Source organism: Pseudopipra pipra, chromosome Z (genome assembly GCF_036250125.1).
Source record: "Pseudopipra pipra isolate bDixPip1 chromosome Z, bDixPip1.hap1, whole genome shotgun sequence".
Classification (NCBI taxonomy): Eukaryota; Metazoa; Chordata; class Aves; order Passeriformes; family Pipridae; genus Pseudopipra; species Pseudopipra pipra.
The window spans coordinates 66,770,529-66,787,783 of record NC_087581.1 but is presented as its reverse complement, the minus strand read 5'-3'; the positions used below and the strand labels follow the sequence as shown (position 1 = coordinate 66,787,783).

General features: G+C 44.2%; 1 protein-coding gene across 2 annotated transcripts in view; it reads right to left on the bottom strand.

Moving 5' to 3' along the window:
• Positions 1-6,596, bottom strand: part of RNF38 (ring finger protein 38) — a 105,863-nt gene extending 99,267 nt beyond the window's left edge. The window contains exon 1 of one of the 2 annotated variants that reach the window (XM_064642128.1): positions 5,910-6,596. In XM_064642128.1, the coding sequence (XP_064498198.1) occupies positions 5,910-6,423 (514 nt within the window). In that variant the 5' untranslated portion in view covers positions 6,424-6,596. The remainder of the gene's footprint in view (positions 1-5,909) is intronic. The other variant, XM_064642130.1, reaches the window with a different exon arrangement.
• Between the last annotated feature and the right edge of the window lie 10,659 nt (positions 6,597-17,255).

The following is a 17,255-nucleotide window of genomic DNA, read 5'->3' as shown; positions in this document are numbered from 1 at the left end:
TAACATTGACAACTCCCGGGTTTAGATGATACATCTCCATCTGAACTTCTAATATGAAGCAGATGCCACACAAGACCATTTAAAATAGCTGAGGTGCAAGACCTAAGAAAAAAAAGTTGCAATGCTATTGGTTGAAAAAGTTTGAAAGCCTATCTTTCTCAGGGGAAAAAAAAACAAAAACCAAACCACGAATCAAAAAGATTCTGTGTGCACATGGATTTCATTTTGCTAAGATAATTTGAGGGTGAAAAAAAGAGCTTTATAAGAGCAAAACTAAATATAAAAAGGCAGGGAAAAGAAAAAAACCCACTATTTTAATAGAATTCTTTTAGAAGTAGAATGGCTTTTCCAAGAATTTACAACATTCTCAATCATGCTTATTAACATTTTTTAATGAAGTTTCTCATTTTAACCTTTCTGCGACAAGGTAAACATGCTTCTCAAACTACGTTGAGAAGAGTGTTGACTTTTCCATATCTACACCCATCTTAAAGCACTGGTGAAGCAGCGGGAGTCTGAAGCACAGGGAGCACAAAATCCACTCTGCTGCCTAACTTTTTTTTTTCTATAGTAATTTCATCTTGGAAAGATGTAGAGCAAGGCTCAAATAGCACATGTAATGCACCTTCAATGCCAACTTCAGACGGACATGAAAAAGCAGACGGTGTAGCACTGTCATCAAATACAGAAGAATCATTCAGACTTAAGAGGTAACTGATAGGACATGAACAAAGCTATTACACACACATGCATATATAAATATACCTGTAATTTTTCGTGGCATTCCTTTTCTTTGAACTGAGACTGTACTGCACACTGAGTGATCGATTATCCATTATTAGTTACCATATGTGAGAGGAGACCATCATTTTCAAAACCAGACAAACTCTAACCAAAAACTGTACAAAACATCACACCTAAATTGCTTTTCATCTGGCAAATCCATGCCATCTTCACCAATGCCTGTGGAGTGAGACCAGTAGGAAAATCAACACACACATTGCCCTTGCTCTAGGCAACTAATAACATTTAGCCAAGGGAGTAGCTAACAAGAGACATGTGAGTTTACAAACCAAATCAATTGCCAGTATATTACAGTTCTGTATTATGTTTTTTTTCTGTGGAGTCCCCAAAATTCACAGTCCTTCTGACAACTGAAGGATCAGTTTCAATAGGTCATCCAGTTTGAATCAAAAGATATTGACAATAATCAGTATCTTGATGGCTTAGACCAAAAGGATAATTTAGATTATTTCATAAGCAGATGTTGCAAAGCAGAGCATGCATTTCAAAATTAAAGGCTTATCTCTGGTCTTTTTTTCTATTACTAAACTGAAATTTGTACTTCAGAGACAATTTGGAATTTTTCATTCCCATGATTCTGACTATTTTACGTCTAGATTAAACAAGGATAAAGTTGTTCATACTGCATGAACTGCAATTAAAAAATTTCCATATCAATTTTATATTATTAACTTTCCTTAAAATAGATTTATCTCAGTTTTACACTATCTTTAAATACTTTTTTTCAGGTCAGGGTGGGGGAGAATATCAACATTTGCTAATATTCATTTGAGCTGGCTAGTGCTTGTAGCTAAAAGGCATACTTCTAAAGAACAATTTCAGCCTATAAAATTATAATTTCTAGTTCATATAAGCAGTACATATTAATTTATCAAAGAAAGTCAAAGTGAAGTAAAAAATAAAAGTGATAGAGTAGTCACAGAAAATAGCTTAAAATAAATGCACATTATCTGAAAATAATTGTTAAAGGAGTATATTTGCATTAATTTCCCAAATTAATACTATAAAGATGCAACTCATATCTCTTATAACCAACGTCCTGAATAAACATTTTTTGTATGTCTGCTAACATTAATTCCATAATTACTAGACTCTAAGTACATCTACGTTATGTAAAAAATAAAGCCTTCTATCTTCCTTTATAATTCAAAATTAGCAAAACTAATATACCAACATTATAATGAGTAATTCTGACATGCTAAAGGTAATTCTCATCTGGTATCCGAGACAGATTAGTTCTACCCATCAAACACGCAGAGTAACAGATTTACAATATTATGGTAATTCTAACCAAGAAGTACCATCAAGCTATTTCTTTACATCGCATTTGGACCAGCTTAAAATAGAGGTGCTGCAATGCTAGTTTCCAGCTTTGGTGGGTTTTTTGTTTGCTTTTTTGTTTGCTTTTTTAATTTTTTTCTTTAATCTATCAAAATCAAACTCTTGAAAAGCATCCACACATTGAATGTGCTTCACTAGTTTTTACCACGAAGTTATCTTTCCATCTCAATTTATGTTATACGGTCATAAAGCTGCGAAGGCATCACCGTGTCATAAATAAAAAAACTAGCATCTATCTCCAGGCATGCCAGAATTAAATATAACTCCCACTGTAAAGCCACAGTAACTACTTTCCAGTTTGAGAACGAAACCACAAATACCACACAAAGATGGTATAACTATGCACAACTGCTAAAGGCACAAAAGTTTACATGCATTGAAATGAACATACAACTCTATTACAAGTGTTTAGCATATACAGCATGAGGCAGAACCGCTATGAATTCAGCTTTCTACTTAACTGACACACCAGTACTATCTGTACGAGGAAGTCCAACTCCCCACATTTCACAATCATGCATATGTTTAAAAACTGGCACTGATCCCTTCAGCAGAAATTTCAGCTTCTCCAACCTGAAAGACTTAGCAGATGCCTAGCTATCTGCCAAAATAAGCACCTTCCCTTATGCCTCTTAATTTCCTCTGGTAGGACTTAGAGACTCGTGTGCACCTTAAACAACTACTAAACCAACTAAAGACTTAGAAACGTAAGGAGGGCAAACAATATTAATTAAATTTAGCAAAGTTCATCAGATGACATCCAAAAAGCTGATAGGCATAACAGAGATGTTCAAGAGAAAAACTGCTTTCACCAGTTATGGACATCGCACCATATCTTAAGTACAGCACAAATTTCAAAAGCCATCTTTCCTTTCCAGATGTTGGAAAACCTGAAAATGTTAATATAGACCTTAAAAAAAAAAAAAAAAAAGAAAATATTCAGATACCCCAGTGGAGGCAAAATACTTTATGGAAGGTGAAGTGCCTTTTAAGATGAGGATCAATTTTCTGAATGAAACAAAGAATCAGCTCCTCATTGCAGCATTTCTGGCCCAATATCCTTTCACTAATTTGACAGCAATGAATAGAGACTTTCCATTCTGTTGACACACACTGGGTGAAAAACACAAAAGAAACAAGAGCAAAAAAGACCCACCCATCACTGAACGTTGTTCTGCTGGGGGAAAAGACAGAGTAAACATTCTTTTAACCTGGCACTTAAACTACAGTAATTTCACTACCCCCTAATGTCTGAAGACCAGATCACAATACAGTTTTTTATCAAAAGTTAATATATTAGGAGCACTAATAGGTGACTGCTCCATCAAAAGTACAACTAAGAGGATGCTCAGCAAAACCATCCAAGTTCAACCCTGATGCCTGAGTTTGGTGCATCATTTTTCCCTCTGATGACAAATATCTGAATGAAAAAGGCAGACCTTCACAAAGAGTAACAGTCTTTCCCTCTGGAGGAAAAAAAAACCTAACACAACCCCCCCAACATTTCTCATCCCAAATCTAGAAATTCCCTGTATTTGTCTGTAAATTATGACACTATATCAAAATTCGAATTTGAATCACAGATCATACTATCTGAAAACGTGTTATGTATTTATGAGACAACAACTAACAACAAGCTACTACTAACTAACAAGCAACTACTAACAACAATCCGCTGCTGTGACTTAAGTATACTGTAAAACTTAACCATGCAACCTGGGTATCTGCAAGAGTTCTTCTGAGCAAACTGGTTTGGGCTATTCCAAACACCGTTAAGCACGGGACTTTTAAACACAGGATCTGGGCTAGTGAATAACAAAACTCCAAGGCAAACCCAAAAAAGCCCCTTCCCTTTCTGAAGAACAAAAGCTCAGCATTCCCTAATCCAAGAGTAAGGTCTTTCTACACTAGGCTTGTGATGGATTCACTATATGATAAGGGTTACAGTACTTTCCTCCACCATGATTTTCCAAATCATGGAATATACAAAAGCTTTTATCTCCCAGCAGTAGTATACTAGGTCAATTTGTCTATCGGATTGTTAAGAGCTTAAGAAGATTAGGAGTGGTTTTGAGATTAGGCTTTAAGATAAGGTTATCATCTACATCAGGAATGTCCCATGCAATTTTAAAACAAAAAGTTGAAATCGAGCTTCATCAGGTAAAACATCCATTTCCAGATAACCTACACTGGAAGAGTATTTTTCTCCTATATATGTTATTAGGAAGGCCCGGGAGAGACTAATCTGCCCCCTGTGTTGTGTGCTCTCAGGACACAGCAAAAGCAATTTCTGAGCTATATAATACAACTCAAAGGTCAAAATTCAAGTTCTCCCTCAACTTTCTGCATTGTAATCCTTTAATATGTTGTCAATCACGAATTTCAAGAGGAGCTTGTCTGTAAAACCTACTTCATTTCAGAGCAAGATTTCTATCAGTGTAAACACTCACACTGCAGACTCCTGTAAATCGCCCAAGTGCCCAAGACATAAGCACCACTAAAAATACATGCTAAGAAAAGACTAATTAGACAGCTCATTTCTTTAGCCTCCAGGCCCAAACAACGATGTCTTGTTTTCTGACCTTCTCCCATACCACTTCCTAATTACTAACTTCATATAGGCATAAACAGCTTCATGCTGGCTGCCATTCACAAAGAACAGCTTAGGAAAACATCTAAGGCCCTGGTCCCGAAACCACACAGACACGCGTTTAAATATAAGCATGTGGGAAACTCCAGCGCAGCCTTGGAAGCAGCTCTTGTGTTTGACTGTAAACAAGCACATCAACCCATATGCTGGGACCACAGTCCTGGAAACGTCGAAGCTCCAGGACGAATGAACCACATGTCCACAACCAGCTCCTCAGAGAGACCCTGCCGCGGGGTTGTTTCTAAGAGGAAATCCAAGAACACATCTATGGGGCTGCGGATGAGGGCCCGGAAGATACTTAACAGGGGTGTCTCACAAGGCATCAGCCTGACTTGCAAACAGCGTTTTGGAGCTCCGCGCAGGAACCCGAGGTAACCTGTCACTGTGCCCCGGGAATTCCCGCAGTTACCGACGGCCCGCTGCGAGGGGCGGAGCCTGGCTCCGGGCACGGACACGGGCACGGGCACATCGCCCCATCACACACACACGCACACACACGAATCCTTCCAGGCGCGGGGCGCAGCGGGCAGGCTGCTGCAGGCCGGCGGCCGCTGCGCAGAGGAGGGGGGGCGGCAGCACCGGTGAGGCCCCGGCGCTGCCCAGGGCACATTAAAGTGCGATGAGACAGAGGAGGCGCGCACACGGCCGGCGAGAGGGCGAGGGAGCGCGATGCCCTGCGTAGCGCAAGCCCTGCGGCTGCACGGGCGGGCAGGGGCGCAGGGCTGGGGCGCGCTGGCAGCAGCGCGGCAGCCGGAGGCGACCGCCCGAGCGCCAGCACTGCGGGCCGCCCGCGCTCCGCACCGCCGCATCCCGACCGGCCGTCGGGGAAAGAGCCACCGCCGCGCCGGCCACCGGCGCAAAGGCGGCCCCGGGTGCCCCGCGGCCGGCAGGGCGACACACGGCCTGCCGGCAGCGCCGCCGCGACCCGCCCCGCCGCGCTGAGAACGGCGCGACTTTCTCCGCCGTCCCGTCCCGCCCGTGCCTCCCACCCGGGAACGGACCCCGGGCGCTGCGGAGGGCAACTCCGCGGCCCTGCGCGCCGGCCTCGCTGCCAGCCGGGGCAGCCGGACGCCCAGCCCCGCTCCCCGTCCCCCGGGGCCCCTCTCCCCCTCACCTGGTGGCGGAGCTCTGCCGCCCGGGGCGCCGCGGGGCGCGCCGTGCCCGGCGGGGCTGCCCCGGCCCTGGCTCCGCGCTCCTGCCTCCGGCAAGCTCGGCCCGTGGAGGGGCGGCGGCGGGCAGAGGGCGGCGGGCGGCGGCAGGCGACCGGAACCGCCGCTCATGGCGAGTCCCGGGAAGCCGAAGCGGGAGCGGGTCCGCGGGAGTGCCGGGAGAAGGCAGGCAGCCGAGGGGGAGGTGGAGGCGGCGACGGCGGCCCCGACAGCGGGGGAGGAGGCAGTGGAGGAGGCGGGGGGCGGCGGAGAGGAGGAGGAGAAGGCAGGCAGGAAGGGGGCGGCGGAAGAAGCCACCCATCTGCCGCGCCGGCCCGCCTCGCCGGCCTGCCGGAGGTGCCGCTCGCCGCCGCTCTCCTGGCCGGGCGGAGCGGCACCGCGGTCCCGCCGGCGGGCAGGGGCGAGGAGCCCGGCGTCGGGCTGCGCCCCGGGGGATGCCGAGCGGGCGGCCACCGGCATAGCCGCCCGCTCCGGCCGGCGGCGACCGCCGCCCCGGGAGCAGCCCCAGCGCGGGGGCGGCGGAGCGGTCAGAGCCAGCGGGGGCGCCTGGGTGGCACGGGCGGCGTGGGGAGCCTCCAGCCGGGGCGCAGCCCACCGCCGGGCACGGAGGGCCGGTGCCGAGCCGTGCCAGCTGCTCTAGGGGAGAAGCCGCTGCTGCCGCCGAGGAGGAGGAAGAAGCCTCCCCGCCTGCTTCCTCCCTCCCTGCCTCCTTCCCTCCCTGCCTCCAGCCCCAGCGGTCCGGCGGGCGGGCGCGCTCGGCGCCTCCCCAAGGCCTCTCTCCGCTGGCAGCAGCTGCCGCAGGGCGTGACGGCCCGCGGGGCGCGCACAGGCGCGGCCGCCCCGCACTGCGGCGGAGCCCCCGCGGGACAGCGGCACCGGGGGCCGCGCCGGGACCCCCGGCGGGTCTCAGCCCGCCCCGGCCGGACCCTGCGCGCAGAGCCCGCATTCATCCTCGCCCAGGCCCGCCGCCGTGGGCCCTTCGCCTTCGCTGTGCGGCTCCGCACACCGAGGCGGCACAGCGCGCCGGGGAGGGGGGCGACGGGCAAGGGGCAAAGGTCGCGATCGATCGGGCGAGCCGGCCCCCACGGGCACGTGTGGGGAGCAGGGACCGCCCCATCCAGCCGTCAGCTTGGGAGGCGTCAGCGGGAGGCGGTGGGTACCGGTCCCTCACAGGGACACACCGCCCCTGCCGGAGTGTGCAGAAAAGGCAGGGATGTCCGTGAACTCCTTTCCACGGTGACGCCAGATAAACAACATTTGTCGTTGCCAGATAAAACAGCATTCTGGCAAATCCGCTGGCATGGGAAGACGCCAGGAACACAACTAAGGGTTTCTCCGAAAGGAGGGGTGGGGGGTGGGGGGAAATGCCTCTTGGCGTGCATCCGTGCGGCGCTGCGGTGCGGGGAAACAGCTGCCTGTGCGGAGCTCAGCCAGCGGGTTTGGTTCTCAGGAAGAGTAAAATAATGGGAGAACTGACACATACATAAACAAAGAAAAATCACATGGAAATTTACTACCTAGAGCGGTGCACGTGCTGTCGTCAGTGGAACAACAGCAATTCTGTGAGATTGAAATGTGCAGACGGAGAATTCATTTCGTTTTCCTCATCACAGCAGTGCCACTTTCTCCTGTGCAATGCTGCGAGTGGGAAAGATTTCCATAAATCCTGCTTTTGCCAGCATTACCCCACTGTGACACCCTTTTCTGTCACGCATTTGGTTGAGATTTTCACCCAGTCTGGGAACAGGTGACCCTGACTCCCCAGACGATTAACACCTCTGTAACTTGTAGCAGACTATTGACATGATTCTTGTGTCCCAGCAATTATATGAAGCCATTCAAAGCCTTTCTTGATTTGTTTGCTTAAGCTTCATGGAGTGTTAGGTTTCCAGCCCTGAAACAGGAAACAACTTCAACAGCTCCTGTCTGCTGATTCTGTGAAACGTGAGAGTGTCAAGTCCTCTCCTGTCACATCTTCCACTTCACCTTTCTGAGTTGTCTGCACCACTTTCAGGTTGCTGCTACAGGGCAAGCCCATGCAGCCTTCGTGAAACTCCTGGCAGTTCACAGCTGGCAGAAAGAGATGAACAGAGCTTTGCAAAAGCCACTATTGCTTTATGATGATTCATTTTTCACTCACTTCCTGGGGGAAATTGCTTCAAAACTACTCTCACGCTAAAGGTAATGTCTAAGAGTGCATTTTGGCACAGACTTCCTTTTTGGTGAGCCCTCCAAAACCTGCAGATTTAAATACTGGAGAATGTTATGCTACAGGAAAAGATGTCAAAATAGCATCAGTCCTTCAACTAAAACAATCTTTCTAACCTTTTTGCATCTAGATTGTGTTCCAAAAATAACCTAAGAAAGTATCTTTCTGCCATATGAAACTATTTCAACTATCAATCTAACATGCACTCCAGACTACAGGCTATCTGGGAGTTCAGGAAGACTGTTTCTGTTTCTTGCAGACACACAACCTGACAGTTGTGGAGCATTGCACTTTGTTTACTTCTGGAGCTGAGGAGTTCCATTTTCCTATTCGCTGTAAATTTAAATAAAGCCTTTTCAAAATAATATTATTGCAAGAGCTAGATCCAGATTTTTTTTCTAAATGTTGTTTTACTCATGTAGGACAATAAGAGCTACCACTTTTAGTCTAATACCTTGTTGGGGCAAGTACCACATTTGGAAAACTGGCAAGCTTTTGGCAGTGTACAGAAAACCTTCTTCAGACTGCTTAAGGTCTTCAGGTACTTAAAGAAAAGGCTTTATCTGAGGTTTGAAACAACTGTTACCTCCTTTTTCTGAACAGAAACGCAGAGATGACTGTCCAGCGTTACCACTCTGGATAATTTATGTCAAACAGATCCAGGGAATAGTTATAAAAAGCTTTTTGTTTCTTTTCTTAGTTTGTTGTGACTTTTGTTTTGAAGTTTGCAAACTTGAAATACTGCAATGATCAGAGAGCTATTGCACTGAGTATTTTAGGCTTCTTTCCCCTTCAGGTGAATTCAGAACCTCACTGGTTTGAGTCAGAACAATCATTACAAGAAATCTGACACTGATGAAAGCTCTTTTGCAGAACAACAGTGCTTTTTTCCCAACCTCACAACTAATTCTGCCTAAAAAACAACACAAAATTGGAGTCTAGATTTCTGTATCTCCTAATGGTCTGGCAGATTCAGTCATATGGTATGATTCTCATCTTACTGTGACACAATGTTGAAGGCAGTGATATTAAGTATATTATTTCATTAAAAATTTAAAAAGTTAAACATCCACTGTGCCCAAGGCATCTCTTAAAAGCTGATAGCAGCTGAAGTGGTGTTTAAAATTTTGCATACGCCAGATTTTGCAGTGGGATGATTTTTACCCTGAATCCTTCATTATCTCTGTTTCATCTCTCCTGGTGCTGCTGAAGTGCCTGATTATGAGAGAGACAGAGAAAAAAAAAATCTACTGCAAGTAAGACTGCAAGAAGACTTCAAGTTAGTTGAAAAAACTGATTAAGAACCTTGAAAACTGACCTATGACATTGAGGAATATTCACCTAAAGAAGTGAAGCAGCCTGTGACCCGGGTGAAGGCCAGCAGATCAAGGGGAGGATGTTAATGAAGCGTTTCTGCTTCAGCTACAGGAAACATCACACTCACGGGCTTTGATCGTGATGCAGGGCTTCAACCAGTCTGACATCTGCTGTAGAAGAAGCATAGCAACTTGTAAGCAGGCCAGGAGACTCCTGGAGTGCATTGAGGTCTTAATCTCGGTGATAGATAGTAGCCCAACCAGAGGAGGAACATTACAAGAATAATAAGAATAGTAAGAAGGGCTTCTGCAGGGATGTGGTCGGAAAAGGAGACCAAAGAAAATGTAAGGCCCTGATGAATAAGACAGGAGAACTGGTCTGACACAGAAAAGGATAAGGTAGTCAACCATTTTTTTTGCCTCAGTTTTCAATGGTAAACTTCCCACATCTCTCAAGACCCTTGTGTCTAATCTAAATCAACTCTTTTTTGGTTTAGAGCAACTCTTCTGCAATAGGTGATGGTTTGAACAGAAAAAAATACGCAGTTCAAATTAGCATATGAGATACAAAACGAGAGAGACACTGCCAGCAGGATACGTGATTTCATCATGCATCTTACTTTATCACCATCAGAATGTGTTTCCTCCTTGCAGCTGCTGCTCTGGATTAAGCCTGATAGTCAGGCTCTATGTAGATTACAATATTTTTGCCCTGTGGTGGCAAAAGCTTCCCACAAGAAAGCTGGGCAGAACAACTTCAGTCATTCTAAATTTCCTATACTCTGGTCTTCAGATTATTAAAGCATTGAAGAGGAATGTCGTGAAGCTCTTCCAAGTTACGATGGAGAACGTAACTCTGTTCGGATTAGATAACACAGCTTTATCCCATACTCTAAAACACCATGCATGTGTCCCACTGCTTCTGACCAAGTAGTAGCAGAAATATGGCCCAGCTTTTTCAAATGACGATTGGAAATGATGGCTGATGTTTAAACTCCATATAAGGGTGCATGATTGTCATAGCTACTGAGCAATGGTAGCAGAATGCAGCCAAACTGAGCAAACACCAAACCGAAGAAAAGTAGACCCATTATTGCAGTGTTGGAATGCAGATTTAAAAGCTAACTTTTAGACAGTTAGACCCCTGGACTAACTTCTCACTCAGCTTCTGCTCAGATATTGGCTAACATGTCATGTGGGACAGTGGTGGATGGACTCATGGGGAAAATGGGAAAAGGGACACCACACCCTTTGGCCAGCCCACAGTTTACCTCATGCAAATGCATCCCTGACTGTCAATCTGTTGCAAACAGCTGCTCCTTTACCCCATAGCAAGGTAGTTAATACTCCTCAATACAAGTTACCTTCTGATGCTATTTGTCCTGTTACTGAATTGATAAAAGAACTAGAGGAACTGGGAATCATTATCAAGTCTCATTCTTCCTGTGTGCCTGCCAGTACAGAAATCTAATGACAAAAGGTGACTTACAGTAGATTACAGAGCCTTGAACAGTGTCCCTGAAACACTCACTGCAGCTATTCCTAATAAAAGTGATATAGTTAATATTCTTACTGAATAATCCTATGTAGTGAACCAAGTCCAGCAGGAAGCTTTGAATACCTTGGTGTGGTATCCAGGAAATCAGGTGAGAATTCAACACCTATCACTTAGAAAACATTGAATCACTTTGCAGAACTTTCAAGCGAAAGGAATAAGGGAAACTGTGGATACTGTGGGAGTGAAACTAATCATTACTGAGGCTTGGATACAACTTAAGACCTAGGTCTTCTTTCTCCACTCCTAGGAACTGAAGTAAAAGCTGTAATTCAACCTGCATACTACAGAAAATATCCATCTAGAAAGCATACTGAGTATTCCTTGGAATTTTATTAATGCAATGATGAAACGTTATCACTGGAGACAACACTGACAACATCTAAAAAGATAGGAAGCTTCATGTATCAGACAGCATTAACACTTGCATTGAGCAATCTGGCACTCTATCACATAAACCCACAGAAGCTGATAACCTCTGCAGTAACTTGGACAGTGACATCCATCATATCCAAAATCTCACATCAATGCTGACAGAACTCTGGCCTGCAACCTGGTCTGTGCCCTTATGACCAATATGGGACACAGTATACTCTCAAACTGAAGAAATGGAAACCTTAATAACCAGATAAGAAAAAGCTATTATATAGCAAAACCAAGTGACTATTGCCATCAAACATGATGCCAGCAGGATTTTCAGAATCACCGGAAAAATTGAATAAACTTCTGGACATCACTGGTGTGATATTTTTGTGGGATGTACACCACCTGCAGCTGGCATGTTGAATCTTGTGTCACATCCTATGATCATTATATTATTGTATTCTGTTCTATTAGCTTTTTCATTCTCTTGCTTGTGTATCTATTTATTGCTTGTCTCTCTATGTTGAAAACATGGACCAACAATTGTTAAGTGTTTATCTGCCAGTGAGAATACTCTCTCCTTCCTGATGTTACACACTTGATAGTGTATTATAAATGTATGTATAATCAACAGAAGACCTACAAGGACTCCTCTGAAATCTAGGTTTATATTTACTTATTCTCTGACAAGGCTCCAGAACCTGGTTAAAAGAAATATTCAGTATGCAGGCTTGAACTGTGGTCAATTTTTTTTTTCCCCACTGACTGCCTTTAAATATCATTGTGCATTCCCAGAAGGACAGAAAGGTATAGGAAAGGAGGGAGGAACAAACAGGCATTTGATTAGGAACAGAGGGATTATCAGTCATAGTGACTGAAGTTTATTTACAGAGGGAGAAGAGGACAGACTAGATTGATACACTTTGAGCTAGACCATTGACAGAACATTAGCACTGGTTTTTTTGTTTAGGTAACAGAATTTACTGTCTGCCTTGTTTAATCTTTCACAGGCTTTGTGTGTACATTCCCATTGACTGCACTCTGAAGTAATTTTTCCTATCCTAGGCTGAAGTTTCCTGGAGAAATAAAACCAGAAGTTTAAAAAATGGGCTTGAATGACAGAAACCATCATTAGTGACTGTGTGGGTCTGAGGCATAAAGAGAATTTATAAGATGTCTACATTCAGATTTGACAAGATCTGACTCTCAGTGCCTCTGGAGGCTGCATTTCATTCTTAGGCATACTTAGCAAGTAGTAGAGAAATTACCCAATCATCCACCAAAACCAGAAAACACACCTGCAGAGACACTGATTGCACCGTGACATTTATCTCCTTTATGCTTTCACATGCTGCATCACTTTGGTGAAAAGAAAGGGTTCTGTCAAGAGGGAGTGAGAACATCTGGTTCTGTTGATGGAGAACCTGTACTGAGCTTCCTTCTTTTCTCCAATTAGACCCCAATGCGGGAATTAGCATTTGCATGTGAATGTCCATGTGTACAGAGAAGCAAGTCTAGGATGAGGTGGCAAAGACTGACATAGCTCGTTTTCCCTACCAGTCTTTGAAGGCTTTGTTATTTACAAACGAAAAAATAGTCACTAGCAAAAGCAGATCAAATTCAGGTATTATGTGACATATATATATATATATGTATACATATATGTATGTGTGTGTGTGTGTGTATGTGCACCTTCTAATGTGAGAGCACCATGGCACCCACGAGGTGCACAAACGCTCATGGTGTTTTCAGCTGAACTAAGGCACAGGCAAGCAAAAGGAAGGGGAAGTGCCTGAGCCACAACCTTGCCTAGGATGGGATCTCAGCTATGATTCCCCGTTTTGGAACTTGGATGAAAGTTTAGCATCAGCTTAAGTGGGACCAGCAGCACCAGAATGTTTCATTCCTTGTGTCTGCCACACAACTGAAAGACCTTGCCTGAGTTCAGGGGAGAAGAAGGTCCTAAAAATCCCTCTGACCACAGATATGTGCAAGGATCCTGGCTGGAAGGCAGGGATGATGTGCCCAAAATGGCATAAGAAGTCTGTAGCCAAGCTATGAGGAAAAGCCAAGTCTCCCAAGTCCAATCAAGCATATGCTTGACAACATCCATTCTACAAGCCTCACTGTACTCACTTCATTACTTGTAGGGAAGATACAAATGTCATAAGCTCAATGCTGGAACAAAATCCAGAATGAATGCAGACTGTGCTGCAGGATCAGAAACATTAGGAAATCCTCTGTAGTTGGATTTGATAAGCCACAGTCTGGAACTGCTGCTGTGTTGGCCATGCCTCCTGTAGGCCAAGAGAATATGACACTTCATGTTGGGTTCCCAGCTGTTTCCAGTCACAATCTGCACCCCCACTCTCCCTATCCCTCCTACCATTCAGAAGGATTTCTAACATGAAGGATTACAATGCCTGGGGTACTGTGATACTTAAAAAACATCCTTGCATAGGCAAAATCTCTTTCCTATTTGACCCCAGCAAGTCAATTACATTCTACCAGTGAGTATTTTTCATCTCTGCTCTCACCTCATTTCTGATGCTCTGTGAAGACCTGGTTCCCAGTAAGAGACTCCAGGACCTGTGCAGCTTTACTAAAAGGAACTCTCTGAAGCAACTTACAAATGTACAGAGACTTCCTCTGGGTTGCAGGAAGTACTGGAGAATTCTTTGATTTGCAGCAGAAAAATTGAAGAAGAGCCAGGAGATGTCAAAGCTAAATTACACAAAGAATGAGCCACCACATTTTCAACAGGTGATGGTCAGTTTTTGAACTAGCTTTCAAAAGATCTGGTGGTTTCTTTTGAAGCCTCCAAAATCAGATCACATTGTTTTCCTGAAAATACTGTAAGATAAGCACTAGTCTAAAGGCTCAATATTGACATGTGGAAGCCAAAGAAAGAGACAGAACTGAGGTTTAAAGTGATCACCTCTGGTTTGTAATGTCTTCACTGACTACTTGAGGTTAATTTACTGTGTTGACAAGAAACAGCTGAGGAACAGTCACAGACATTTGCTCCTCTAAAGCTGCTGCTCTGTTCAAACCTGCAGAGTTTTCTGGAGTTATGCACGTGACCATATGGAGTCTGCAGACAGTTGTGGAACTACAGGGGCAGTCTGGCAAGTCACTGGTTCCAGATTTTTCAAGCAAATTCATAGGTGTTTACCTTGGTAAAGACACAGGTCCAGTCTCCAATGTAGCATCTTCTCTTGCTTCTCCGGGTGAACAGTGGCACACACTCCTCACATCTTCTTCATCCAGTCTTATTAGTTCAATTCCTTTACATGTGCAGGGTACCCTGAAATCTAGCCCTTGTGGCACAATGATCTATTAAGCCTTGAGGCTCAGTGTAAGTGTTAAAGAAATAATTCCACAAATAGCCTCATACACCTGGTGGGATTGCCTACTCGGGACTGACTAAGAGGGAGCTTTGTAGGCCTGCCTACCTCTCTGCAAAGTAAAGGATTTAGCTGGAATTGCTTAAATGCCTGCATGACTCAGGCATCAAAGTCCTGTTTCAGAGGTGCTGAGGCCCAGATCTTCAATGGCAGTCATATGCCAAGCTGAGATTTGAGCAGGAGTTGGTCACACTGGCTAGATGAACGCACAGCATTACAATTATGACCTTCAGGGACTCCACAAGACTCTGTGAAAATGGAATTTTGAAACTAAAAAAGGCAAATTTCTGCCACTCATTTTCATGGTTATGTGTTAGTTTTCTGTATTTTATAAACCTGTATAGAACAGCCATTCAGCAAAATGCAGCTAAAATGTTTACCATCTCCAGGAATCATGCTTTAAGGAGCTCTAACAATTTGATTTAATAATGTTAATTAACGAATTTAATGTCTTTAAACAGATTGAAATATTAAGGCATGATTAAACTATGAATAACAAAATCCTGCAAAAATGAACTTTGGGAACCAGTCTTTGCCAGGTTCATCATTGTAATAAAATCATAGAACCATAGAATGGCATGGGTTGGAAGGGGCCTTAAAGATCATGTAGTTCCAGCCCCATCCACCAAGGGTAGCAATGGCACCCACTAGACCAGATTGCTCAGAGCCCCATTTAACCCGGCCTTGAATACTTCCAGGGATGGCTTGTACAACTTTTCTGGACAACCTGTGCCAGTACCACACTACCCTCTGAATAAAGAATTTCTTCCTGACATCTAATCTGTATCTCCCCCCCCTTTTTTTTTTTAAGTTTAAAACCGTACCCCCTTGTCCTATCACCATCTACTGTCACACTATATAAATGTAAATTGTCATTAGAAGTGTGGCCTGACCACCACTGACCTTTCCTTTGGCCCTGTACAGAAGTCCATTGCAGCACTGTCTGTCATCATGGGATTGCAGATGAGGTTTTTTCTCATAGACCATTTATCTTCTTTACCTTATATGATGGACCTGCTCGTGGTGTGAATAATAGTTTCCCCATCCCCCTGCCCTTTTTTAAAAAAAGCTTATGACAGCATGTTTATCACTTTTTATCACTGTTACGCTAAACCTCAGCTCTCTTGTTAAAAATATGAGCTACACAATGCAAACGATTTACATTTTCTAAATCAGCAGAGATACTTTTACAGTTTCAATGAGCAGAAAATATCTTTGAGGCAAAGAAACAGTGACCTTCTTATGTAGCTGCTCAGCTGGCTCTGGAAACTGTGCAAAACATTCTACATTCCCTCTCCATCACCTACACGATCCTTACTAAGGATCAGTGCTGATTATATTGGTACAATTTCTCTTGGCACTAGGTATATCCCTTTCCCTGTTTCTTTCTGTTTCCAGCTTCTGATGTTTTTAAAATATCTGGTGGTGATTACAGAACAACATTGTGTGGGCCTCCCCTTCCTCTCAACATACAAAAAATCTCTTGTGTGTGCCTTTGGTGGATGGAGTTGTGCCTTTCCTTACACGGGAGTCCAGAATTCAGTTAATTAAATGGTACTAAATGGGAGACTGAATCAGAAATATTATTGAGCATGAACACACTTATATATAGGAGTATATAAAACCATTATATACTTTCCTACACCGTGGTCAGACTTTACCTGAACCCCTTAACCTTTTATGGCTATGTTTTCTTCATCGATAGAGTAGAAAAGCCTTAGACTGTGGATTGCTCCTTACAGGAGGCTTTTGAAGCCACACTGTTATTTCTCTGTGTGCTGTAGTAATAGAAATTAAGATACTCAGTGCGTGGCAGTTCACAATCCCTTGTGGTTTATGATAAATGTGACCAATCAGCAAATCAAAGGCTGGAATAAACCACAAACTTTTCTACAAGCTGCGCTTGGTAAGCTGAATGTTTGCCTCAAGCAACAAACAGTTGTGAATTGCAGTGTCAGACAAGAGATCGGTTCATAGAAGATGTGTTGCCAAAACTGGTCTGTGTGTTGGGTGTAGTACCACAGAGTGCAACAGTAAGTGGCAAAGAGAGGAGAGGAGCCTACTGGTTGGAGCAGTATTTCACCTAACATTGACTACAAGATAGCTTCTTCCCTTCATTAGTAGTTACATTTGTTCTTCTAACAGAATTCAGGAGGAAAATGGGATATTCAGCTCAGATTTTTAAAAAGTTTATTAATTTCAGTAGTATATTAAAGTACTTTGCTGTCAATGTCTTTATGGCAGTATATTCACAGAAATGTCTCAGCATAAGCAAACAGCTGAGGCAGTTTTGTATATTATTTGTGTATTATTTGTGTATCATTTTGTATATATTTCTAATGCACAAATTAGACTGCAACAACAGTCTAGATCATTTAAAATGCAGGTCCAGCACAGTGTGATTCTCTGCATTCTGAGATTCTTGATGCAAAAGAAATGAA